General features: G+C 41.7%; 1 protein-coding gene across 1 annotated transcript in view; it reads right to left on the minus strand.

Annotated features, from left to right (window-relative positions):
- Nucleotides 1-26,768, minus strand: part of LOC512869 (ring finger protein 213-like) — a 128,565-nt gene that overhangs the window by 66,540 nt on the left and 35,257 nt on the right. Inside the window, exons 8-22 of the mRNA XM_059878372.1 lie at nucleotides 24,105-24,385; nucleotides 22,721-22,977; nucleotides 21,626-21,823; nucleotides 19,760-19,982; nucleotides 19,200-19,255; nucleotides 17,580-17,733; nucleotides 15,989-16,165; nucleotides 11,722-11,811; nucleotides 10,884-11,006; nucleotides 9,563-9,743; nucleotides 8,489-8,662; nucleotides 7,971-8,108; nucleotides 4,608-5,197; nucleotides 3,596-3,758; nucleotides 1,858-2,075 (exon numbers count right to left, since the gene is read on the minus strand). Coding sequence (XP_059734355.1) covers nucleotides 1,858-2,075; nucleotides 3,596-3,758; nucleotides 4,608-5,197; nucleotides 7,971-8,108; nucleotides 8,489-8,662; nucleotides 9,563-9,743; nucleotides 10,884-11,006; nucleotides 11,722-11,811; nucleotides 15,989-16,165; nucleotides 17,580-17,733; nucleotides 19,200-19,255; nucleotides 19,760-19,982; nucleotides 21,626-21,823; nucleotides 22,721-22,977; nucleotides 24,105-24,385 — 3,023 coding nt within the window. The remainder of the gene's footprint in view (nucleotides 1-1,857; nucleotides 2,076-3,595; nucleotides 3,759-4,607; nucleotides 5,198-7,970; nucleotides 8,109-8,488; nucleotides 8,663-9,562; nucleotides 9,744-10,883; nucleotides 11,007-11,721; nucleotides 11,812-15,988; nucleotides 16,166-17,579; nucleotides 17,734-19,199; nucleotides 19,256-19,759; nucleotides 19,983-21,625; nucleotides 21,824-22,720; nucleotides 22,978-24,104; nucleotides 24,386-26,768) is intronic.

Below are 26,768 nucleotides of genomic sequence, written 5' to 3' on the forward strand. Positions count from 1 at the left end.
ACACACTGAGACACATAGTAATCAAACTGACAAAAATCAAAGACAGACATAAAATACTAAAAGCAACAAGGGAAAAACGGCAAATAACATAGAAGGGAACTCCCATCAGGCTATCAGCTGATTTCTCAACAGAAACTCTAGAAGCCAGAAGGGAATGGCATGATATTTTTTAAGTGGTGAAAGGGAAAAAACTCCAACCAAGAATACTCCACCCAGCAAGACTGGCCTTTAGATCTGATGCAGAAATCAAAAGCTTTCCAGGCAAGCCAAAGTTTTGAGAATTCAGCACCACCAAACCAGCTTTACTACAAATGCTAAAGGAACTTCTTTTGGCAGGAAACACAAGAGAAGGAAAAGACCTACAGAAAATAAACCCAAAGCAATTCAAAAAATGGTCATAGGATTATACATATTGATAATTACCTTAAATGTAAATGGATTAAATGCACCAACCAAAAGATATAGACTGGCTGTGTGGATGAAAACATGTGCAGGTATGCACCTCCACTTACCACATCATTATGCATGACCCCCCAAACTGTATGTAATTATGTTATATTGTTAAGTTAATCAAGTTCCCATTATGGCTTACAATTGTAATTATCTTTTATTTTTTGTCTGGTTGTTGACTGTGAAAACTGATAAATATCTTTTACTACTGTGATCATGTAACTATTGCTTACTTAATACCATTGTATCATGATTGGTCAACAGAAAATTAATAAAACTCTTTATCACCAAAACTAGGATCTATTAGAAAAACCTGTAATCATATTTTAAAATCCAGATGCCTATCAGAATTATCTTAAAAATTATTTGAAAAATACAAATGCTCAGGTATTGCTTTTTTCTCCAAAGCTTCAGATATGTTTCTAATGAGAAGTCATGTTTAAAAACAACTGGACTATATGATGGTCTTTTAATTTTATCTAGTTTCACTTTTTCTATTTCATATTTGGTGCTTCCATTTAATTTAGTTTACGTTTTCCAGTTTCTCCATCTCTTCTTTTTTTTATTTATGTTCTTTCTCAAGCCTTTATCAAATGCAGTAGAAAAGCTTTTGTATACATGTGCTGTGCTGTAGTCACTCAATCATGTCTAACTGTTTGTGACCCCATGGGCTGTAGCCCACCAGGCTCCTCTACTCCAGGCAAGAATACAGGAGTGGGTTGTTATGCCCTTGTCCAGGGGATCTTCCCGACCCAGGGTCAAACCCAGGTCTCTTGCATTGCAGGTGAATTTTTATAGTCTGAGTCACCATGGAAGTCCAAGAATACTGGAGTGGGTAGCATATCCCTTCTCCAGGGGATCTTCCCAACCCAGAAATCAAACCGGGGTCTCCTGCATTGCTGGCGATTCTCTACCAGCTAAGCTACTAGGGAAGTCCTTTGTGTGTGTGTATATATATATATATTTATATATATATATATATACATATATTTTTTTTTTTTTTAGAAAACATGAATTTTTGCTTACCTAAAAAAATTATGACATTTTGATTCCACTTGTTTGGCTTAGTGTGAATAGAATATTAGATTTCCAATTAAAAAATAGATATGCAACAAGCAACAAAAATTTACTGTATAGCATAGGGAACCACAGTCAGTATCTTATAATAACCTATGATGGAAGATAATTTCAAAAATAGCATATGTGTATTTGTATAACTGAATCACCTTGCTCTGCACCTGAAACACTGTAAGTCAACTATACTTAAATTATATATATATATATTTAAAATGACACACAAAAAAACCCCTGCCATGTGAGTGTGCAATATTTGCAATTGTGCCCCTAGTGTTTCTAAGTGATGCTTCACTAAACTTAACCTGCTCTGGAGCCAGAAATAAGACTCACCAGTTTTGTGGGCAGGTTGTGGTCATTATCCAGAGCCTTCCACAGCTCTTTCAGGTGTTGCACGAACTCATCAAAACCCGCACTGGTGTCCAGCTCATACAGCAGGGGCGCGTAACCCTGCACAGCATCGTGGAAGCAAGCTACCCGGTCCACGTCAATGTCATTCTCCCCCGCAGAGATGGAGGCCAGGTCTACGAACACCTTCAGCTCGGTGATGCCTGGGGCAGAATGGGTAGATGAATGTAGGGCTCCCTGTGATGATAGGAGCCTCAAATTTGGAACAGTGCTCCTTACTGATGCTGCTGCTACTGCTAAGTCGCTTCAGTCATGTCTGACTTTGTGCGACCCCCATAGATGACAGCCCACCAGGCTTCTCTGTCCCTGGGATTCTCCAAGCAAGAATACTGGAGTGGATTGCCATTTCCTTCTCCATTACTGATGCTATAAATGGATATTTAGTGGATTTTAGGGTTTTATCCATTTTTTTGCTTTCAATAAGAACCTGGGGACTTTTTCTTTTGCCATTTATGTTGATATTCTGACCAATACCTGACCTTACCGAATAGCATCAATGTCTGGGCATTTCATGGGTATTTTGTGAGTTTTATTTCATGTAATTCACATTATATTGTCATTTAATTATGGGGGGAAAAAAGCTTAGATGGTACTAGAGTTTCTCAGATGGCAGTAATGGTAAAAAAAAAAAAAAAAGTAAAAATCTGCCTGCCACTTCAGGAGATGCAAGAGAAAGAGTTCCATCCCTGGGTTGGGAAAGTACCCTGGAGAAGGAAATGGGAACCCACTCCAATATTATAGCCTGGAAAACTCTATGGGTTGAAAAGTCTGGCAGGCTACAGTCACAAAGAGTCAGACATGATTGAGCAACTGAGCACACACACAATGCTGAGCTGGTAAAAAAACATGTTGACAGTTATCTATAAAAAACCGCTGCTTGCTAATCAAAGCTGGGGCATTGCAGTAGCCTGAGGAGCCCACAGCTGAAAGCAGTGAGGCTGGGATGAGATGAGCACGCAGCCCATCCCCTGTCCCTTTATACCAGGGCCACCCACCTTCCTTCTTTCCTGCCTCTTCCCTTCCTCCATGAATTAATTCTGCCCAAATCACCCAAACCACAGAGCTGAAAATACTGCCAAACCCATGCACAATGACAAGTAGATGTGATTAAGTCTAGACAAGTTGCCTTAGCTTCTAGTAAAACTCAACACGAAGAAAAAGCTAAAGGGACACAATTTTTAAGAAAATGATGCTGCTGTTCACAGCAAGAATCCAGAGTGAGAGAGGAAAAAAGTAGCCAAGGAAATAGCTTTTACACCAGCAAAGGAGTGATACTGTCTTGATATAAATTCTACCCACAACAACTATGCACATCTCACACATTTACCTAAAGAATACAGATGAAAACTTGCTAAGAGACTAAATCTTAATATTTCAATCACTAAAAGGAAAGGAAAATTATGGGATGTGATGGGGGCTAATTATCATTACAATGGTAATCATATTACAGTATATAAATGGATCAAATCAATGTGCCATACACCCTAATTAGATACAATACTGTATGGTAAATATATTTCAATTTAAAAAAATGCAGAATGTGTCTCACAGTCCTTTACTCAGAACATGATCAAGGGAGTGACTGCCAGTAAGTTTAGGAAGACCACCCGTGAACCGTCTAACTACTCTCCAGCCTTCTGGCCACCACAGTGATGGATTGTACCTCTGAGAGCTTCCCGGACCCAACCGATGAACTCCTTCCTCTGGGACAGCTCCTTCAGACACTGACATCGGGTCTCACTGACATCCTGCAGTAGCTTTTTGGCATGGATAATGTGCTGGTTGATCCGGTTGAGTTTTTCATGGCAAATTTTGTCCAAGTCAGTCTAAGACAGTTATCAAAGAGAGTTGTCAAAGACAGTCTGAAAGACACGGCAGTATGTGGGCTAGAACTGGCTCCTGGACCGCCAAGAACAGCAGTCCTGACCATCCCAATAGTCCTTTCCACAATCATCCAGGACTGACATATACATGAACCTCTTATCCCAGATTGGATACTGTAGCCACCCTTGCTGTCCCCACTTCATCCATACTAACCACAATTCCTCTACATCTGGGATTCTGCTAAGAAAACCTGTGCAAGAACCCAGCCAGGTGCATCTTGTAAGTTTTCCTGTTTTCTAGATAAAGAAATGACAGTGATCTACTCAAGAACATGCTGCTGGGATTCAAGCTTATGTAATTCCAAACTTTGGGCTAAATTTTAGTCATCATCACACCTGTTCATGCAATAATATAGATCACCATATACCTTAAAAATGCCCACCCTAAAAGTCATAAGGCAAAAGACTCTCTTAACTGTAATACAAATAATTTAGCACATACTACACCGAGTTAAGTATTAGCTATGGAAAGTCGACAAAACAAATGGCTTTTTTTGCTTATAGAACCTAAAGAACTCAGGACACTCTTTCCAAATACCTGATGACCACAGAGGATCATTGCCTTTTCCTAAATTCATGATCCTCCTGCTGATCTAAGGAAACCCTCATTAGCCAAAGAACAGTCACACTATTGGTAAACAAAGGTAAAAACAAATATCTTGACATATTTGGGCATCAAATAATACAAATAAACCTGAGTAATCTGTGAACTCATCTTACTCAGTTTTTAAAAGCAAGAAGCCCAGGATCCCTGCCACCCTTATGCCCAGGAGTCCCCAGTAAATAACTTACAAAGCTTAGTAAAGTGTGGAGAACACTGAAGTCACCAGTCAGGCCCAAATTCTCTTTGACCTCCAAGATGACCTTGGCTGAGTCGACAGCCTGATGCAGGTGATGGTATTCCTTGATCTGCTGGACTCGCTCCTTGATCCAATCCTTCTGGTCTCTGGGATCCAGAGCCGACATGATCTGGAGGTCTTCAGTTAGGTCGCTGTATTTATTTACAAAGTCCTTGAAGATGTCATTGATCTCCCCAAAGGTGACCTCCCCTGACTTCAGATCCTGATATAGTTTTGTAAACCTTTTGAAACAAGGACAATATAAATATTCATACACCTCTTCAGGCTGAAATATCTTCCTTTCCAAGTTCTCTTCTGGCTCACTCAGCTCCTGTGCAGCCTTTGCCCAGAAGATTGGGAAGATGTGACTGTCCTTTAGCAAATATGCGTTTCTGGCCATTTCTTGGACTTCGGGGCTCAGGTTATAACATGTTGCCCACGTTGAGTCGAGGGAGGTGGCTGATAAGCTCACTGTCACAACTTGGTTTAACTTTTTCCCACTGAGGTCTTCCGAATATCTTTCAGCAATCTCTCCAAAATCCACTTTTGAAACCATAAGAGAATGTCAAGTCAAACTCTGTTCACAATATCATTTTATTTTACTTTCCCAGTTTTCACTCCCCTTTCTGCTCTTAAGGAAATGCAAGTGGATACACTTGCTGGCATTTTTTCTCAGTGAGCATCCCGAAATCTCCACCCTCCATGAAAAATCAATTTTCATGACAAAGAAGGCTTTGCACCTTCTGGGTGAAGATGGCCATTTGAAATCTGCACATTTCCACTCCCTCCCCAAATCCTGCTGCAATAATAGAACTGAGATTGCTTTTCAAAAGCCATAAAGCAACAAGGCTGTATAGTAAAGGAGACCACAGCAACAAAACTTTGGAACTTGAAAAGCAGATGTGCTGAGGGTAAACAATGTTCCAAGCCTGAGAACTTGGGGTCTTAGCCCATAGTGGGGAATCCTGAGATTCTGCCAGGTGTCTGTCATCACAGAATTTCCCACATGCACAGACCCTGGCTGCACAGATGCTGGAATTTGGGAGGTGGTGATGAAATAAGGAGGACTGGGCTGAAAGTCTGCATAACAAGTCATCAAACAGGCTCATTTTCATCCCCACCCATTCCATACAGCAGGCTGGTGGCACCTCCTCCACCCTGACATGCAACAGGTGGTTTAAGGATAACACAGAGGGCTCTCTGGATTGGGGGGTCTCAGGTACACGGCAGAATAAAGGCATTTCCAGACATCTACTCTTCATCAGGAAGCTAACAGTTGGTATGTGCCACTAAATTTGAGAAGCTAGAAAGGAGAAGAGAGGACACAGGGAGTAGAAGGAAGGACTGGGGCTAGATACACATCTTGGATGCTGAGAACCCTCCAGCCCTCATTGCTATCTTGACTCCTAGAGACGTGGCAGGCAGCCCTATATCTTCCAGGCAAGAGACTGGCGATCTGAGCAGCCCAAGAGAGAGGAGCTAAAGATACAGGCTATTTCAAAGCCTAGCCACTCCATCCTCAGAATCCCCCACCAGGGCGTTAGTCCTCTCTCTTAATATAAACAGATAAAAAAGAATTCTAGACAGAGGGGCAAAGTCTTAAACATGAAAAATAGACATTAAAACATACCAAGAAATAAAAGCAATTTGGAGGAAAGAGGAAACTAAGAAAAAGAAAATCTCTAAATCAAAAATCTTGGAAAGATATGATACTATAACCATTAACCAGAACAGGATAGTATGGAAAAAGGATCACTCAAAGCAAAAAGAGTTCTGTAAATTAAATACAAGTAAGAAGAGAAAGTTAAAAATTTAATGGAAAGCATATAAGGAAAATTAAGGAAATTGCTCAGAAAACAGAACAAAAGGCACAGACATGAAAAATAGGACAGAAAATGTATGGAAGTTAGATGACTATTCCAGGAGGTCCAATATCCAACTGTGCATTCCAGCAAGAGAAAAAGTAATCACTTAACTAACACAAGAAGTTTCCCCAGAACTCAAGGACTTGGATTTCTAGATTACAAAGACCCACTTAAGTATGCCCAGTACAGCAGATGGGTAAGAGACCCATTCCAAGGAACATCATTATGATATTTCAGAATAAGGGGGACAAAAAAAAAAAAAAAATCTTGAGAGCTTCCAGGGAGAAAATATGTAATCCACAAAGGGTTAGAATCCCAACTGACTCTAAACAGTGACCCTGCAGAGACAATGGAGCCACGAACTCCAAATCCTGAAGGAAAGATCTGCACCAAACAACAGATCTCCTGTGAAGGCAGATGTTTCAGACAGGCAAGAACTCCTGGGCTCCTTTCTCAGGAGAAACAGAGTGTGTATTTCACTAAAACACAGGAGTGAGAGCAGGGAGCCATGAGACCCAGGATACAGATCCAGCTGAGAAGAGAGGCAAGATACCCCTGCTGCTGCTGCTGCTGTTGCTGCTGCTAAGTCACTTCAGTCATGTCCGACTCTGTGCGACCCCACAGACAGCACAGCCCAACAGGCTCCCCTGTCCCTGGGATTCTCCAGGCAAGAATACTGGGGTGGGTTGCCATTTCCTTCCCCAATGCATGAAAGTGAAAAGTGAAAGTGAAGTCACTCAGTCATGTCCGACTCTAAGCGACCCCATGGACTGCAGCCTACCAGGCTGCTTCGTCCATGGGATTCTCCAGGCAAGAGTACTGGAGTGAGATGCCATTGCCTTCTCTGAAGATACCCCTAGGAGTGCTTATCTCCAGTTTGGCAAGATTCTATCTGAAAAATCAAATGGATCTCCTTTTGAGGAAATTAAAACAGTTGGTAAAGAATCTGGCATTGAATTAAAAAAAATAAATACATTGAAAACAAAGCATAGGACAAGATAATAATTTTAAATCTAGAGAAAACAGTTTGCACAAGAAATAGGAGAGAATCATGGCCTATTTCATGGCTCAGGTGTGAAAAGTGCATTTACACAGATGTGACATTTAAACCCTGAGGACTGATCTAATTCAAATTATGATAAAATTGGAGGAAAAGGAGATAGGAAAGCCTATGTGTAAAAGACAGAAATTTGAAAAATAAGGAGATTTAAATCCTAATTTTCCATGAATGATAATATTTAAACCTGAAAATCAAGAAGCATGCTATTTTGAGCTATGTCGGTAGTTACCAAAAAGTTTTTAACTTTATTAAAAATTAATACGTTAGAAAAAGCCTCCCTTCCAAGATAAACGGCTGCTACTGTGGTATGTTTTTTTAAATCATATTCTCCTTTGACCTTTCTCCCCTGGGGACCTTTCGATTTTGTTTATTTTAATGCTTAAAATGTCACCTTTTATCAGATCTTTTACCCTCCCACACAACTTCAGAAGAGAGTCAACATATGTCTTCTCTTTCTCTAGAGTGTCCAGTTCTTTCTTTCTCAGATTCAGAATGTCTTCTTTCGCTTGGGCTGAAAGACTTTTATTCTCTGGGGGAAAAAAAGGAAAGGAACCCAGTAGAACAAAGAAATTTCCATTTTTTAGCAAGCCATTTCTCAAACTGCCCATGAATATGCCCCACATGCTGGGCTGTGTGATGCCGGGGGCTGCATGCATGGCCACTCCAAGATGTCCCCGTGTCAGCAGCATGGAATAAAAACAACCAGTCCTCTTATGTGGTCAGTATTTTATCACTTTCCCAATATTTTCCTGAAGATTAGAAGTCATCCCCTGTCAACTTTCTGGTGAGAAGAGCCACTCATCATAAAGACCACAAAGATTACGTCTCTAAGACACACAGGTAAACACAGAAGCTTCTTAGCTCCTAAACCCTTAGGAGCCTGAAGTCACATCTCAACTTGATACTTACTTAAATGCCAGAGGTCGAAGAACTGATTCATGTGTTTTACAATCAGCTCCAACTGTCCAACTAAAATCGTTCCATTGATGAGGTCACTTGTAACTTTTGTGAACACAGAGTCCGCAGTGGCCATCAACTTCTTGCCTTCCTTGGTAATATTTGCTAATATTTTCTCATTGGTTCCTGACCAAGTTAAGAACAGAGTTAAAATGGTAGGCACCCCACTTCCTTCTCACATTATTGGATTTCCAATAAATTCTTCATTGCTTTGCCCCAAATTCCATAGAATAAAGCAAAGTCATTCCATATTTCCATCTGGCATCCATCAGCCACTGAGATGCATATGAAAGTAATGATTTCAGTAAGCCCAGACTCTTGCATCTTCCTATACATAGAAAAGTGATAAATTTCTTAACTTGAAATATCTGGTTTTCCTTAATTAACAATAATCTTTTGACGTTCAGACTACCTGTCCCTTATTGCAAACTTCTATATAGCATGACTCCTACCCCTTCCTCCTTGGAGCAGTTTTCCCAGGGTTGCTTGAGAAGCTGTCCCCTGTGCTTGAAGTCCTAAAAATTCCCATGGGAAAACAAAAACACACACAACTCTCAACTTTTAGGTTGTGACTGTTTTCTTTAGTTGACATTAACAATGTATCAATATTGGCTCATCAGTTAAAACAATCATGCCACACTGAAGCAAAATATTAATAATACAGGAAATTTTGTGTGTGGAGCAAGTAAATATGGGAACACTGTACTTTCTGCTCAATTTTTCTGTCAACTTAAAGCTGTTCTAAAATATAAGATCTATTAATTTAAAAGACACAAATGTAATCTTTTCAGGACCACTTCAAAGGTACAATGTCAGCACAAAGATGGTGTTCTGCAGGTTTTGCATGAATGGTGGCTTTCAGTGTTAGTTCTTAATTATAATCCAAATGCTCTGAGCCTTCCTGGGTCCTTCCATCCAACATCAACCCAATCTAACTGACTAACAGGTCAAATACTTTGCCCCCAATCTTGAGTCAAGAGGTGCCACTGGACAGAACAGATGTTCCCAGCACCCTCATGAACATACCACACAACTTGAAGAGATGCTTGATGTCTGGCCATATGAGCAGATGATTCAAAACCTCACCCATGTTGTCTACAAATTCCCCTCCACTTCTTGGCCAGGACTTAGTGATCACAGCAGAAACAATGGTGTCACATTTTCGTGAGTTATTATAAGAGATTTTCTCAAGGATACTGGTTTGAGACTATAAGAAAATAAATAAAGAAAGAGACATTTAGAAGATTTTTTGGTTAGTTTATTTTTGAATAACAGAAGTAAATTACTCACCCAACAGCATTTCAGAAATCTCTTATAATTAGTCATGCTGTGCTATGCTTAGTTGCTCAGTGTGTCCGACTCTTTGCCACTCCATGGACTGTAGCCCACCAGGCTCCAATGTCCATGGGGATTCTCCAAGCAAAACTACTGGAGTGCATTGCCATGGCCTCCTCCAGGGGATCTTCCCAACTCAGGAATCAAACCCAGGTCTCCTGCATTGCAGGAAGATTCTTTACAGTCTGAGTTGCCAGGGAAGCCCATGAATATTGGAATGGGTAGCCTATCCCTTCTTCAGGGGATCTTCCTGACCCAGGAATCAAATTGGGGTCTCTTGCATTGCAGGCGATTCTTTACCAGGAAGGCCCATATACAATGTCTCAAAAAAAAAAAAAAAGGAGCATCCAAAAGAACAAATAAAATGCTTAAATTTCTTAAAGAATGCTTTTCTCTGGCTCAATGCTATTTTTCTTGGGACTTTTACATTATGAAAAACATCAAACACAATACAAGTAAACTATTAATACGGGTATCTTTTGTATTTTTAACTGAAATTCTTTTAAAGCTGCCTACAAACATCATACATATTTTAATTCTTTTTCTAAGTTAATTGATAAAATCTTTTCAACTGTATGCATTTTTCTTCCATAATGCTTTGTTAACTCAACCCAGGGATGGAACCCAGGTGTCTGGCATTGCAGGCAGATTCTGTACTATCTGAGCCACCAGGGAAGCCCTTATTGCATGCTAAGCTAGTGTTATCAGCAAGAATAAAACCAAGGATGGGTGGGTGGCATTAATAGCAACAGGGAATTCAGGAGCAGCCTGAAAGATTGCTGGAGGTCACACGTGAGCTGCTCTGGTGCCAAACAACAGCAGGAAGCTGAGTGGCATTTCACAGAGTGGGTAGAGAGTACTGGATTTCAGGGTGGGGAGGGAGATGTCCAGAGCCCATACTTCGCATGGGTACCAGGGTCTCAGAACCAGCGGTGCTTAATAACTTTTGGCTGGTGATGTCATAAAGCGAGTGTGAACACAAATGCAGTTCTTAGTGGGAAAGGTTGTTCACCTGGCAGACCAAGCCCACGGCTTCAATGGCACACATCTCAAAGCATTTTGCCACACTGTCTTCTGCACCTGTGGCATCCCAGTTAGAATTGCAGAAGGCACAAATCTGAAAAAAAGGCATCTCCTGCAAGACGGGAAGACAAGGGTGTGAGAGGTTAGGGATGCTGAACTCTCAGACTCTGTGCAATGAAAACACCCTAGTAATTTTCACTTTCCTAATATGGTATTATCAGCTGCCCATTACCTTGGCCTGCTTCTCATCCCACAAGAAGCATGTCTTCTGCTTCTAACCATTAGACCAAGAAGGCTAAAATTCAAATAAGACCAAAATGGCTAAAATACCCACTTTGCAGGAAAAGCATCTGGCACAGCAGCTTGCCAAAAACAGTACAATTTTTTAAAGGATTTTTTCCTTGCTTCTCTTTCCCTATAAAGACCCATTTAACAATTACACATAAAACTCTCATATCTTCTTTTTTAAAACCTGAATTTTCTAGGGTCACAGGCTTTAATTAAAAATGAGGAGCACTTTTATGTTTTTCCCACTTGTCACTGGGCTTAATAAGGTTCTTGTCACCAACAGGCCACTTAGAGTGACAGCACATAGTTAGTGCCTATTAGAACTCTACCCATGCCCAGGATTCCCCTGGTGCCCAGATCCCATGCCTTTATTCTTCTCTGGTATGTCATCTGTGGTCAAACAATTAAGGCTGAATCAGAAACAGAGTCACCTGAACCCCATGTCCTGTCCACTCAAATGCAGTCATCACGTGTGTTTATTGTTCCTCACGATTTGGTTTTACCAACTTCCGAAAAGAATACCCCTTAATTTTTGGTACCTGTTTGAACCTCCCTTCCAAGTCCCTCAGCAAGGATTCCTTCCAGCCATGCTCCACAGGGAAGCGTATTTCCACCAGTCGCCTCCAGACCTACAAAACCCACAAGTAAGGGACAGCCAGTAAGACATCTAGTTGCCACAGTGGAATGCTATCAAAGAGCACAGAACTTCAAGGACATCTGGGTTCTGACTTATTTTGTCAATGATCTGCTGTGTCACTGGTGAGTCAGGGCAACCCACATTAGCCTTTAAAACCAAAAGTCCTGACTGGGCCAGGTCACTACTACTGGCCTACCACTAATTTTTATCTAGAAAGGATTTCTCTCCTTTCAGTTGAATTGTTTCGATTTCAAAAGAATTCAAGCAATTGAATTGTTTCAATTTCAAAAGATTACAAACTTAAGTGAAAGTTGCAATAACAGCACAAGGACACCCATTCACCTTTAGCTAGACTCCCCAGTGTTTAAAGTGGCTGCTTTATCTCTCTTTTGTGCTCCCTATAGTCTGTCTAGAAACAGGCATTTTCTCTGCTGATCCATTGGAAAGAAGTTGCAGATATCATGCCTCTTGGCCCCTAAATCCTATGCAGGCATTCTCAACACCCCGGCCCTTCTGCTACACACATAAGTACAAGGGTCACTCTGAGGCCCATTCACTCAGGGGTGACAACTTTCTCTAGGATCGAACCCAGGTCTCTGGCATTGCAGGCAAGCTCTTTACCATCTGAGCTACCAGGGAAGCCCTAGGTAGTCAATTGTTTGTATGTACCCCATCTTCCTCTCTAGGAAGTCTCCCTGTCCACATCCCCACTGTTCACTAACACTGCATTTAGCTATTGTGTCTCCTTTCTAGAGGAGTTCTCCAGCCATTTTTTCTTCCTTTCTTTAATGATGTTGACAATGCCTTTTCTTTTCCATTATGGTTGATATGGGATGTTTTAAATAGTTCCCTGTGTTATACAATAGAACCTGCTGTTCATCTATTTTATATGTAGTAGTGTGTATCTGGGAGAAGGCAACGGCAACCCACTCCAGTACTCTTGCCTGGAAAATCCCATGGGCAGAGGAGCCTGGTACACTGCAGTCCATGGGGTCGCAAAGAGTTGGACACGACTGAGCGACTTCACTTTCACTTTTCACTTTCATGCATTGGAGAAGGAAATGGCAACCCACTCCAGTATTCTTACCTGGAGAATCCCAGGGACGGCGGAGCCTGGTGGGCTGCCGTCTGTGGGGTCGCACAGAGTCGGACACAACTGAAGCAACTTAGCAGCAGCAGCAGCAGCAGCAGCAGTGTGTATCTGTTAATCCGCAACTCCTAATTTATCCTTCCACCACCCTCTTTCCCTTTTGGTAACCACAAATCTGTCTGTCTCTGCTTCGTAAATAAATTCACTTGTGTCATATTTTAGATTCCACATACAAGTGATATTATATGGTGTTTGTCTTACTTTGCTTAATATGATAAACTCTAAGTCCATCCATGTTGCTGCAAATGGCATTATTTCATTCTTTTTTTGGCTAAGTAGTAGCCAATTGAAAGTGTTAGTTGCTCAGTCATGTCAGACTCTTTGAGACCCCATGACTGTAGCCTGCCAGGCTCCTCCGTCCATGGGATTGTCCAGACAAGAATACTAGAGTGTGTTGCCATTTCCTTCCCCAGAGGATCTTCCTGACCTAAGGATTGAACCCAGGTCTCCCACAGTGAAGGCAGACTCTTTACCATCTGAGCTACCAGGGAAGCCCTTGGTAGTCAATTGCTTATATGTACCCCATCTTCTTTATCCATTCATCTGTTGATGGACATTTAGGTTGCTTCCATGTTTGGACTATTGTAAATAGTGCTGCTATAAACATAGGGGTGCATGTATCTTTCTGAATTTTTACTTTTCTCCAGATATATGCCTAGGTGTGAGATTGCTGGATCATATGGCAGATGTTGACAACTTTGAAAAGTTCAGGTTGGCTGTCCTTTGGACTACCTCTCAATATGATCTGTCTCAACTCTTCCAGGATTAGATTCAGGAGCAAGAACATTAAGAAGTTGAGCTGCACTGAAAATGTCCTTTTCATAAGTCATGCAGGGTAGAATAGCAGCACCTTCCCCTGCTCACCTGCTCTCTCAGGTGACTCCCCCAAGGAGGCCAGGAGACTCCTTGCCATGTCTGTCCCTTGAGAAAGTGCTCACTCCTTGGTATTAAAGTGTAATCTGTGGTAGGTCCTCTGGGATGCCTATACCCTGACACTTTTAATCTACTCATTTCAGCATTCCTGGATGACTCTTACCTGAGTCAATCATTACTGCTGTGTCATGAATTGATGGGTTTTTCATGTGGTTACATTTGTTTTTAAACATAAATCAATAAATTTTAATAAAACAGAGTACAAAAAGTTATTGCTGTTGTTACAAATTCCGCATTGTAATGAACCTTTGAGAAACTACCACTTATTGAGTTTTAATGTAACATCAAAGAAGTAAATTCATTAAAGCCTATTTAAATGTATTTTCCTTTTGCAACTATGCATCTGTGTGACACTAGATTTTCCTCATGTACTTTAAGCAAAACAACAAATTGCAAGAGATTGAACATAGAGCCGATGTGAGAATCCAGTTGTCTTCCACTGGGTTCAATGTTAAAGAGACTTGCAAAAAATGTAAAATAATGCCATAATTCTCACTAAATTTTTTTTGGCTGTGGAAATGATCTTTTGTAAGATTATGGTGTTTGATGGTTTTCTGTTCCAATTGTTTCTTCTACATTTATTGGTCAGCATTCTTCTATAAAAAAAATTTCTCTTTTCTCCTTTTTTTTTCTGAAAGTATGTTTAAAATTTTAATGAATTATAATCCTCTCCTGGTCATGACTCATTTTGACATTTAAATTGCCTCAGATTTGACTAGTGGGAGCCCCTGCAGGTTAGTTTCTGGTTTCTATTTTATAAAATTTAGTAATTTTAGATGTACAGAAATATTACAAAGTATGGAGAGTTCCAGATACTCTCAGCCCAATTTCCCTGAGTACCAACACCTTGCGAAGCCATAGTATAGTTGGCAAAACTAAGAAATTAGCATTTATAGATTACTATGAAGAAAACCATTGACTTTATTTGGATTTCCCCACTGTTTCCCACAATCACACTTTTGCCATCCAGGATCTAACCTAGGATATCACATTGGATCTAGTCCTGTCTCCTTGTGACATGTTACCACTCAACTTGAAGCAATTGTTTTAAAGTTTTCTTTATTTTTGGCTGTGCTGAGTCCTTGTTGCTGCGCACGAGCTCTCTCTGCAGAAAGTGGGGGCTACTCATTAGTTGCAGTGTACAGGTTTCTCATTGCGATGGCTTCTCTTATTGTGGAGCATGGGCTCTAGGCATGTAGGCTTCAGTAGATGTGCCACATGGGCCTAGTTGCTCCTTGGCATGTGGGATCTTCCGAAACCAGGAATCAAACCTGTGTCCCCTGCATTGGCAGGCAGATTCTTAAGCACTGGACTATAGGAGGGCCCTAAAGTACTTTTCCTTTAAGGCAATACAAGGTATTCGAGGCTGGCCTTTGCGCTTCTTCAGTTCCACCTCTAGAATCTGCTGTTGTTTCCAGAGGAGATTTATTTTTTGGGAGGGGGATGGCATTTAGAAGCCATGGCTGAGTGTGCTCACAGACCTAGGTGTCACAATCTCTAGGCCTTTTCAGAGGTTCTAACTAGGAACTGTTGTTGCTTTTTAAATCATACTCACAGTATACGATGATCCTATTAAAGTACTGCTGGAAGGCAATGGCCTACTGAAGGCTGGCACAATGAAGTCAGGGGGCCACTTGCTTGGTTTGCTTGCGGCATTTTCTAGAACTTCGTTCTGGAGCCAACAGTCTTTAGGCCCTTTCTCCTCCTTCCCAGGACAAGATTCTGTGCACATCTCGGTTTCTGGAAGCTCTCACTGCCTCCCAACCTTTTGGATATGATTTCTAATTTCCTCACCTTCAGCTGCCGCTCAGCCCAGTTTCCCTTTCATGGAGGTCTTGCTCTCATCTTATTTTCTACTATCAACATCATAACCTGACCCATAACCATAGCACAGCATCAGACGTGAATGCCCTTCCCCACCGGCCACCATGTCCCAACAAGCTCTGTTGCCCCATCCCTCCACCTCACCACTGATGTGGGGACCACAGTCCACCCACCAGGGAGCCCATGCTCTCAGTCCTGTTAGGGGAGCAGCTGTCCATTCTGCAGAGGAGACCCCTGTGTCCCCTCCACTGGACTGGCTTACCTCAATCTCCTCGCTGTAAGCGAAGGTGACAGGTGAAAAATAAAAATACCCAGCCTGGAACATACTCTTCTTAAAATTTTTCCGAAGCCAAGATCTTGTCGCAGCGAGGGTCCCCTGGAAGACCGTTTTTACTGAATTCTTCTTTCCAGTTTCATTTCCAGGCCCTCCTGCTGAATCCTGTCACCACAAGAGAGAGATGGAGTTGAACTGACCCCACACGGCAGACCCAAAGGATCATCCAGATACTTCTCCACCCGCCTCTGTGGCTGATGCCACCTGAGCACCCGGCAGAACCTGCACATTCACAGCACTTTCATTTCCCTGGCGTTCGGGTTCACTCTGGGTGGACAGCATGGGGGTCGAGGTAGGAGAAGCAGTGGCATGGATGCCCCCTCAAGTGACCCCAGGTAACTATTATAGAGGTGATGCTGCCTCGCCAACCAGTAGACCTCTTGGACTCTGAACGGAGAAAGGCTGACAGACACGGAGAAGGGGCACCACGGGCTCAGAGCTTCCAGAAGCTCAGAGAGCCAAGCTCGTGTAAACCCTGTCCCCAAGTGACATGCTAGGGCCAGGAGGAAACCCATGTCCCCACCCCTGGGACTCTTTCCTGAAAAGCCTCGTTTCCCTGGGGTCAACTGATAAATATCAAATTTCTTGAACACAGTTTATCTAGAAATTGGCACCTGCCTATGATGGTTTAAATAATACCTGCTTCAGGAGAAAGCAATCATCTTACCAATAAGACCTATTTTTAAATGTTCCCTTGGTATTTTAAAGAAGAAAAACTAAAAGGAACAAAGTTAAAACATACACTTAATTATTTTGCATCATGAATGTCAGAGTTTTGACTTGTCAAATGGTTAACAAATAAATGGTTGATCTAAATAGGAAATTGTCTATCGCCTTCATGTGGAAGCTCAAACTCCACTGGGTGAAGACCACACAATGGGAATAAATGAGCTGTGGACACTCGCAACATCACAGCTGGATCTCAGAGGTGTCGTGCTGAGTGACGAAACCCAGACACAAAAAAGGAAAGAGTTCCAAGACAGGTAAAACTAACTTGTGATGGTAGTAATCAGGATAGTGCTTACCACTGGGAGGTGTGGAGGGAGGGGGCACAGAACTCTGGATTGTTCTGGAAGGTGGTGTTTCTATGGAAAGGCTCTGGGTATGCACTGAGGTGTGTGGACCTTGCTACTGTATTTGAGTTTCAGTGAACAGGAAAAAGGCTCAGGTGGGAAAGATTAGGCATGAACATGCATTTGGGTGGGGAGATTCTTGCTTGAAGTCCTGGCCACTTGCAGGGTTCTTGAATTTACCCAGTCACAGCTAATACTCTACATTTTAATTCCTACACTGCCTTCTTCCTCTCTTCTTCCCTTCAGCATAAGCCCTGGTTTACCAAAATAGCCTCATGAACAGGACAAAGCCCAGCATCAGGTATATACTGACATATCTGTTGGCAGAACCAGATGCTCTGTCATTCCAATAATCCTAGAATCAGCCTATCTCCTTTTTGAATAGAGGATGCCTCAGGTTCCATTGTTCTCCTCAGTACGACATTATGTGTACGTGTTCCACTTACCACTAGAGGTTTAAGTATAATAATTCTGCGAACAATCTCAGCAGATAAGGCAGGCATCTCATAAAACGTGTGGGCTTTTGATATTCTGCAGGTAGTTTCATGAAGTTTCAGGCACACAATCAAGTAGGGCTGTATCAAGGGCTCCTCAAGAATCCTAACCCACAAAGAGTTGAGAGAAATGAATGAAATAATTTACGAGGAATTAGCAAACAGTACCCATTATTCATGATGAGTTCCTTCCCTTTAAAATGCCGACAAGGAAGGCATGTACTCGATCCCATTTGGATAACATCCAGAACATTTCCATTTATGCTGAACTTGTGGCTAAGATAAAAAGGAAAAAAAAGTCCTTTTGGCTTGCCTCTATGGTCTGAACTATTTTAACAAAAGCAAATTAAACTATTTCCAAGTGTATTCCTTTATTTGAAAAAAATTTTAAGGATGTAAATTACCAAAGATTCAAATATACTCTAAGTTTTTAAAAAATCAGGGAGATACAGGAGGGAGAAAGAGAAAGAAATGCTAGAAGTATATGTCCTGTGCATGAAATCTCTTCCAGTTCTGTGTGGACCTGCTTATTGGCTGATACATGACTAGAGCTGAGAGTTAGGGGGCTGATCAGAAGAGGGTTTAGAAAGCAGCAAGAGAAAGGAATTACTAGGGCAATTCTGCAATACACAGAATGAAATGGGGTCCATGAAGTCCCAGGCTTGGTGTTAATAAAGATCTGACACTCCCACCTCCACCCTGAACACCCTAAGAATTCAGGTGAGGCGATCCTGGCAGTGCTCTGAGAATCTAAAAAATTACCTTCTCTCTCACATGTACATTTCTGTTGTTTTGCATTTTTTACACTGAGTCTTCAGAGTGTCAGAGCTCACACAAATTTTCAGAAGCAAATGATTTCAGATAATTATGGAAAGCTACTTTTGATTTTTGTTAAGGATTTTTGCATCTATGTTCATCAGTGATATTGGCCTGTAATTTTCTTTTTTTGTGGCATCTTTGTCAGGTTTTGGTATTAGGGTGATGGTTTTGTAATCAACTTCCCTGACTTGCAAAAAATTTGAAGTCTAAATGCTGATGAGATGGTGATCACTGAAAAATAAATGACAAAATGCACAGGAAAAAATGGAAATAAATCAAAACCATATCAGCTTATTTCTATGCTCTTCTCTTTTTAAAAAAGTAGGGTGATTACATCAATACCTTGAAAAAAGAAGTGGAATATATGTTAATTTATGGCCTTACATTAATGACAGCAAATATGGCATAAGGAGAAGGCAATGGCACCCCACTCCAGTGCTCTTGCCTGGAAAATCCCATTGGACAGAGGAGCCTGGTGGGCTGCAGTCCATGGGGTCGCTAAGAGTCGGACACAACTGAGTGACTTCCCTTTCACTTTTCACTTTCATGCATTGGAGAAGGAAATGGCAACCCACTCCAGTGTTCTTGCCTGGAGAATCGCAGGGACGGGGGAGCCTGGTGGGCTGCCATCTATGGGGTCGCACAGAGTCAGACATGACTGAAGCAACTTAGCAGCAGCAGCAGCAGCAGCATATAGCCAATCATAAGGGATAACCCTATGCAAGAGAGACTGCATTTTACTTTTCTACTTACTTTTCCTGATAAATATCCAGAAGGTGCAACAGCATTTTAAAAGTATTCTTAATATTCTAGAGTTGGGAATAAGAGAAAAAAAGGGGAAGATTTAATCATGATGCCAACATCTTTGCTAAAACAGAACCAAAAATCCAATATAATTAGGTACAATAATAATTTTCTTTCTATAAACAAATTTTAAGGGGCTCAAATACTAGTCTTTTACAAATAAAACTCAGGATTTAAAATTATACCATTTTTTCCACCCCCAAAACGGGAAAAGACAGATAGCAATTAGGAAGTGGACCAGCATGCAGGATAACTTCTAACCCTGACTTGCACAGTCTCACATACCCAAGACTATTGTTTTCTTGAATTCCATTTAGTGAAACAGAATAAACTCAAGTAAATCAAACTTTTACCCTAAGAAATATTGACCACACCGCCACCAGGTCTCTTATTTCTAAGTCTTTTACCACGTCAGGTTTTCAGAAAAGGAAAATCACAAACTCTGACTAATTAGTTCTTGACTTGCTTTTGTTAAGCAAAGACTCAAGAGCCGATTCCAGGGAACAAACCTGGAGGTTTCTGTTGGAGATTTTCTCAAGTCCTTTGAGCCGGTACCAAGTCCCTAGAAGACAATCCAGGACATGCGGGGGAGACTGACTCAGGTAATCGATGAAGTGTTCCATGTAAGGAGCCAGGTTACTCAGAGGAAGCAAACTGAACCAGGATCGGAACAGAAACTCATCCACATTCAGCAAATGTCTGTTCTTTCTCATTAACTCGAGTAATTCTTTCCTATATAAGGGAAAATTGGAACAGAAAAAAAAAGATCAGCAGCGAGGTCCATAAAACAGATGAAGGTAATTAAAATGTATCTTACAAGAGATCTAGAAAGTTCCTATTTCAAAAATATTTGAAATGCCAAGAACTCAAATGAGAAGTAAACAATAATATATTAAGAATTCAGCAACATAAATGAACTCTGAGGACATGATGCTCGGTGAAATTGGCCACTCACAAATGGACAAATACACTGACTATATATATACATACATCATATATATATATATATATATATATGCATACACACAAGTACACACCAGTTCTTCTTTATCCATTCATTTGTTGACAGACACTTAGGTTGTTTCCACATCCTGGCTGGTGTGAATGATGTTGCAATGAACATAGGGGTGCAGATATCTCTTTGAGATATTTATTTAATTTCCTTGGGAAATACACCCACAAGTAGGATTGCTGGATCATATGGCAGTTCTTTGTTTAAATTTTGATACTGTTTTCCATTGTGGGTGCAATGATTTATGAACTAAACTTGTCAATGAGTGAATAAGCAAGTGCCTGGATCAAATAGCTTATGTGGACCCAGTCCAGAGAAGGCCTTTAAATTATTCTGTTCTGTAATACCGTCCTGGAGACCCAAAAAGATGATGATGGGAAAGTATAGCAGAGTGCCACAGAAGTGACAGACACTACAAGAAACACATGGAAAAAGCATCACTATATACTAAAGGTCACTATTGCCTGAAAAACACAATCTTTAAGACCAATTCTAATGTTTGTCATTTTCTCTCTCATCATCTAAATATCTTCTACATAGTCAGTCTTCTAGATAAATGTCCCTGGAAAGGCATTTAAATACATACATATATATATATATATATATATATATATATATATATATATATTTATATTTATATAAATCTTATTTTGGCTTTAAAATGCTCTAATAATACTGAGGAATCAATAACTTAATTTGGCTCACTCACTATTTCAATCCCTAAAAGTGTATAGGCTAGATCCTATTGGATAGGAGAGGGGGATAGATGAGACTTGGAATAGTTTCTCTGACAAAAGACAAAGTAAATGGGGGATGTTTTCTTTGTTTGGAAATAAGTGCTAGTATTAAATTTTTGAACTGAATTTGTATTTTCTATTAAATTTTTGTACTTAAATTTGATTTACCATTTTTTTAATGGATTGTGCTTTCTATGTCTTCTCTAAGAAATCTTTGCTTGTCTCAAAATAGTACTTCACTGCCTAAAGATGTATACCTACAATGTGCAAAACGTACAGTGCTTTATGCTAATTATATCTCAATAAAACTGAAAACAAAATGTCATATCATTTGTGGCTGACTTTTAAGCATATAAGCACCCAAATAATCACATTTGGATAAAACCCTGCAAATACATAGGCCAAAGTGTTAACAGCAATGATTATCTCTGTGGTTGCAGGCCATTTTTGTAGTTTCCAATTTCTTGCATGTTTCAAACTCTTTAAAGAAGTAATTTTAAAGGGAGCAATATATTACTTCCATCACTAGAAGGAAGGGTAAGTGGACATTGGAAGTCCACTGGAGATCTTGGAAGCACAGTTATGATTCTAAAATTTATATACACAAGTGCAGGTCCAAAACTTACTGATCTGGTCTTGTTTCCCGAAACTCCGAGAAGGAGATGCCTTCAAGGGCTGCCCAGGTGTCCTCAGGCTGCGTGACTGAGCCCTGGGCTGGCGGGGACAGGTCCATGCAGTGGTGCAGCACAGGCAGGGCACACACCCAAAAGTCAACCTTTTTGTCCATGCACATTTGGCACAGGTTTACCAAGGACACTCGCCAGCTAGAAAGGGAACAGAAATCCCACATGAGTCCATTCTCTGTGACAGTGGGAGAGACAAACATTCAGAGAGGCTTGTGATCTACAAAAGGTGCCCAGTGTCAGAGCTGCAGCTTGAACACAGGTCGTCTGGCAACAGTAAATCTACATGTGAAGCAACTTTTTACATGTAAGTGGGGAGCCTGTAAATAATACATGCCATGTTCCTTACAATCACAAAACGTGCATTTTCTCAAGACCTGGAAACACATGTACATTTGCCAGCATTTCTTTTCTCTTTCAAAATGAACAGGATTTAACTGGGTGTTTAAAATTTGTAAAACCAGGAGGCAAGTGTCCATTAAGACTGGCTGCTCAGAGAAGTATATATTATTCTTGAGTTCAATTCAAACAGCTGTAGAAAAAAGACCTGGGATTCAACAGAGGGTTCTGGGGAGGCACCTCCACCCAGTGAAACTTAAATGCATTCAGGATATGATGCAGCCTCCACACTACCAGTGCTCCCAGCCCAGTGCAACGGGCATGGTGGTGACTCCTGGACTGGGAACAGTGGTGGCAGAGGCCACGGGGAGGTCATTCATGATGGTTCCACACTAGCTTCATTGTCTTACCATGACACCCACCTCCCCTCAAATACAGGCCCGCCGAGCTGAGACATGATACACTGTAAAGCTGCTCAAAAGCAAATATTCAATAGAATGTGTAATAAAATGAAACATAGTACATAGACCAGAAAAAGGCTAGTGGTATAAACACTAAAATGACAACAGTGAGTGGTAAAATTACGAGTGGTTTTTATTTCTTGTACGTTTTCATCCATTCTATGACAAATACTTATTTTTATAATCAGATAAAAACCATTAGAGAGCTAGGAAATCTTTACATAGACACACACAATACCTCTGAGATGTTTCAAGGATGTCTTTCAGGTCCTTGGGAAAGGTGCCTAGTGAATTGGTGTCCAAGCGGAGGAGGTGACAGAGTGAGGCCAGGTCATTTTCCAATAAGAGAAAGTCGAATTTTTCCACTAAGAAAAGGACAATCATGCCCATTCCCAATTTACTCTTCACTGGGTAGTCTTCAGGCAGAGGGTCCCCACTGGTTTCCAGAAATGGTGCCATTTTCTTTGTCACACACTCCCACAGGTGCTTCCTCACCTGGTCCCAGGAGAAAAGGAAAACACATAACCATGGCGTTGAACCCACCAGAGGTGTTAGGACCTGCCTGTCAGCCGAGCAGGGGCCTGATGAATGAGGAGCAGGAAAATCTCTGGGGAGGAGTCACCCTCCACCTGCCTCCTGACTAAACCCTGAGCATCCCCTTGCCCTGGGACTTTGGGAGGTGCCACAAGTGGTATGTCCAGAGGCCTCAGCATGCTGGAGAGGACTCAGGTGGGGGTTCTGAGCCTTATAAGGGTTCACATGGCTCTAAGTCTGTCTCAAAAATGCCTAAGCTATACCACTGAGCAGGTGGAGATACAGTGAAGGAAGGTTCCAACCTTCTTTCCACTCTTCCCCAGGAGAGATAAGAAGGTGGGAGCAGTGGCAGAGCTGGGTCTAGGTGAACAGGTAAAAACTTCCTAGGAAGAAGAAAAAACTGGAGCGAACAGAGAATTCCCTAGACGGGGCACAAGGAGAAAGGGGGCTGAAATAGCCTGACCCTATCCACCAGTGTATTAAAAAGCAGACATCACTTTGCAGATAAAGGTCCATCTAGTCAAAGCTATGGTTTTTTCAGTAGTCATGTGTGAATTTGAGAGTTGGACCATAAAGGAAGATGAGTGCAGAAGAAGTAATGTTTTCGAACTGTGGTGCAGGAAAAGACTTTTGAGAGTTCCTTGAACAGCAAGGAGATCAAACCAGTCAACCCCAAAGGAAATCAATATTTCTGAATATTCATTGGGAGGACTGATGCTGAAGCTAAAGCTTCAATACTTTGGCCATCTGATGCAAAGAGCTGACTTATTGGAAAAGACCCTGGTGCTGGGAAAGATTGAGGGCAGGAGGAGAAGGGGGGCACAGAGGATGAGATAGTTGGATGGCATCATCGATTCAATGGACATGACTTTGAGCAAACTCTGGGACATAGTGAAGGACAGGGATGCCTGGTGTGCTGCAGTCCATGGGGTCGCAAAGAGTCAGACATGACTGAGCGACTGAACAACAACAACAATCCACCTGGTTCACTGAGTCTAGGGGTCATCTGGACACTAGGAGGTGGAGTGGTGCTGAGTACCCAGGTGGTAGAAAAGAGAGCTATCACTGACACCCCTGAGACATGGTACCTCCTCTTTGTAGCGCAGAGCACTCCATGGCTGTTCTTCTCCTTCATAAGTCATGGGTACATGAATGACAGAATAAAACTGCTGGAACTGGGTGAAAAAGTTCTTTAAATTGATGGCATTCCAGGTCTCAAGGATGCTGAAGATGCTGTCCAACATGACTGCAGCTGCGATCTGCTTCCCTTTCATCAAGTCTTTCCTTGTACCATCTGTTATATAATTCATCAATTTCTTAAGTGTCCCGGGGGGCTTCATACAAATTATATCATCGTACTGATGCCAGTCTAAGAGTAAAGAGAATATTATACTTAAGGGCATCGAAACGTGCTAGACCTTAACACTCTACCCTGGAAGGTTGACCAGAAAAAATAAGATGAAGGTGCCAAAAATGGAAGAAAGGAAAATTACAGAATGTGGTAAACAGAAGGCAGCCAGCACTCACTCACCCTGGTAGCCAGCCACAAATGAGCAATGTGGGGCCTGACCCTGGAGGTAGCACAGATGTTTAGGACGAGTAACCTAGACACTCCACAGTGAATTGAGTGAGGCCCAAGCTCACACCATTCATCTGCCCTGAGAATACTGAAATCATGTCCTTGTTGAACTAGACAGCTCAACCATTTGGTACATTAGTTCCTTAGAAAATGACCACATGGAAGTAAAAAATTACATACTGAAACTTCATCACTCACTAGGAATTGTGCACCATTTTGGTATGTTACTTGGTGCAAGAGCTCCTTTCCTCTGTCCTGGGAACCATGGTGCCCACTCCACGAAGGATGGTACAGGTCACACAGCAGACAAAACAGCATTCAACATGGGGCAAGGGTTGAACTCATAGCTGCTCTTATAACCAGCTGAAACGATATGCGTGCAGACCTAGAAAACCCAGGAAAATCAACTGCCAAATAATTAGAAGGCAAAGAGACCAGTGAGACACCAGAGGCAACACAGGTGCATAAACATAGCCATGAAAATCAGAAAGTTGAGCCTCTAGATAGGCCTCCTGATGCTTGTTGCTCAGGCTGTTGTCTTTGCTGGAAGTCCCTGCTCACCCATCCCTGTCCCATCCAGCCCTGTCTGGCAATAACTAGGAATCACTGTTTGGATCTGACCTCAGGTGTCAGCTCCTGTGGAAGCATTCCCTGCTCCCTGTGCCCCTCACAAGTGGGGGACACAATGGCTCTCTCTGTTTTATAAAAACTTTCTTCCAGAGAAAAGGTGAGTGAGAGATGATGGTCTAGGCCAGTGCCATGGAGATTGTGAGAGTGCCAGATTGTGAGAGTGCCAGTCAGTGTCCTGGGCTCAGGACACCCTCAACGCCAGGACAGTGGGGCAGGGAGGGACATTATGGTCTTGGTCTCAAGACTCTACTAGAAGAATAAAATATTTAAGCTCCAACCTCCTAGAGAAAAGAGAAAGAAAATTAAAAAGTTAGAAAAAGTACAAAAAATAACAAGGAAACAAACTAGACAGAAAAGACATGATAATTAGTCAAAAGTGAGTCTCCCATTGACAGTCACAATCCATGCCAAGGGGCTAAATTCCTTAAAATATGATCATATTGAGAATTTCCCTGGTTGTACAATGGTTAGGACTCCCCACTTCCACTGCAGGGACAAGGTTTTGATCCAAGGTCTGGGAACTAAGATCCCATAAGCCACACAGCAGTGGAGGGGGGTGGGGGGGTGGGGGGGGAATGATCAGACTGAATGGGGAAGAAAAGAAAACAAACCAACAAAAGTCCAGCAAAACAGGGATGTGGCTGGAACAGCTGAATCTGAGAGAAAACAGCGGAGTTGGGAACAAAAGCAAAGATGTTGAGGGTGGGGTGAGGAATGCAGACACAGCAGAGTCAGTTTCAGGCAAAACACAGCACAAGGCAAAAGACACTGGAACAGACAGAGTGCCAGTGACGGCTGTCTCTGCCACCAGCACACACTTCTGCCCTCTGGTCTCCCTGCATCACGAGGCAGAGCCCAGAATCTCCATTCTGCCTGCCTTGCAACAGTGGCTTCTACCAATGAGAGTGCTCACAGGAGGCTTAGGAGGAAGAGGGGAGGGAAGACATCTCTCTGTTTATTGGGATTAATGAAAACTACATGTATTTAACATAGATAAACCACCATCACACCAAATGGAGTAAATTACAAAACTTTTCTCAATCAACATAATTCTACTGCCTTCCAGACACTCCGTACAAAGCACCTACATGGATGATGTCAGGGGCTGGGGCACTTCCCCACCTGAGCTCAAGAAGTGACCTCCAGACCCTCAGAACCCACCAGAGTCCGTCCCTGGCCTTCCTAGCCCTTCTATCAGTTACTATGACTCACCTCCTAGCTGCTTCAAACTCCTGACTTAACCTAACCGATCTAGTTATCATCTCCCAGAGAGCTCTAAGGTCAGCCTACCAACAGGACATCTAAATAGAAGAGCCTATACCAAGAAGGAACCAAGGTGCCTGAGGGCCTTTGCAGCAAGGAAGGAAAAGCTCTAACACTCATATTGTTTTAAGCTTGCAAAATATAATCATTGAAAAACACTATTTAAAACAATATCATGCTTAAGAAAGTATCTGAAAATAAAATTGCTTGGAAATTCTGAGTTACCCTCCAACTTAAAAATCTGTTTAATGAAACAGCTTATATAACTCAATATTTTTAA

Source organism: Bos taurus, chromosome 19 (assembly GCF_002263795.3).
Source record: "Bos taurus isolate L1 Dominette 01449 registration number 42190680 breed Hereford chromosome 19, ARS-UCD2.0, whole genome shotgun sequence".
Classification (NCBI taxonomy): domain Eukaryota; kingdom Metazoa; phylum Chordata; class Mammalia; order Artiodactyla; family Bovidae; genus Bos; species Bos taurus.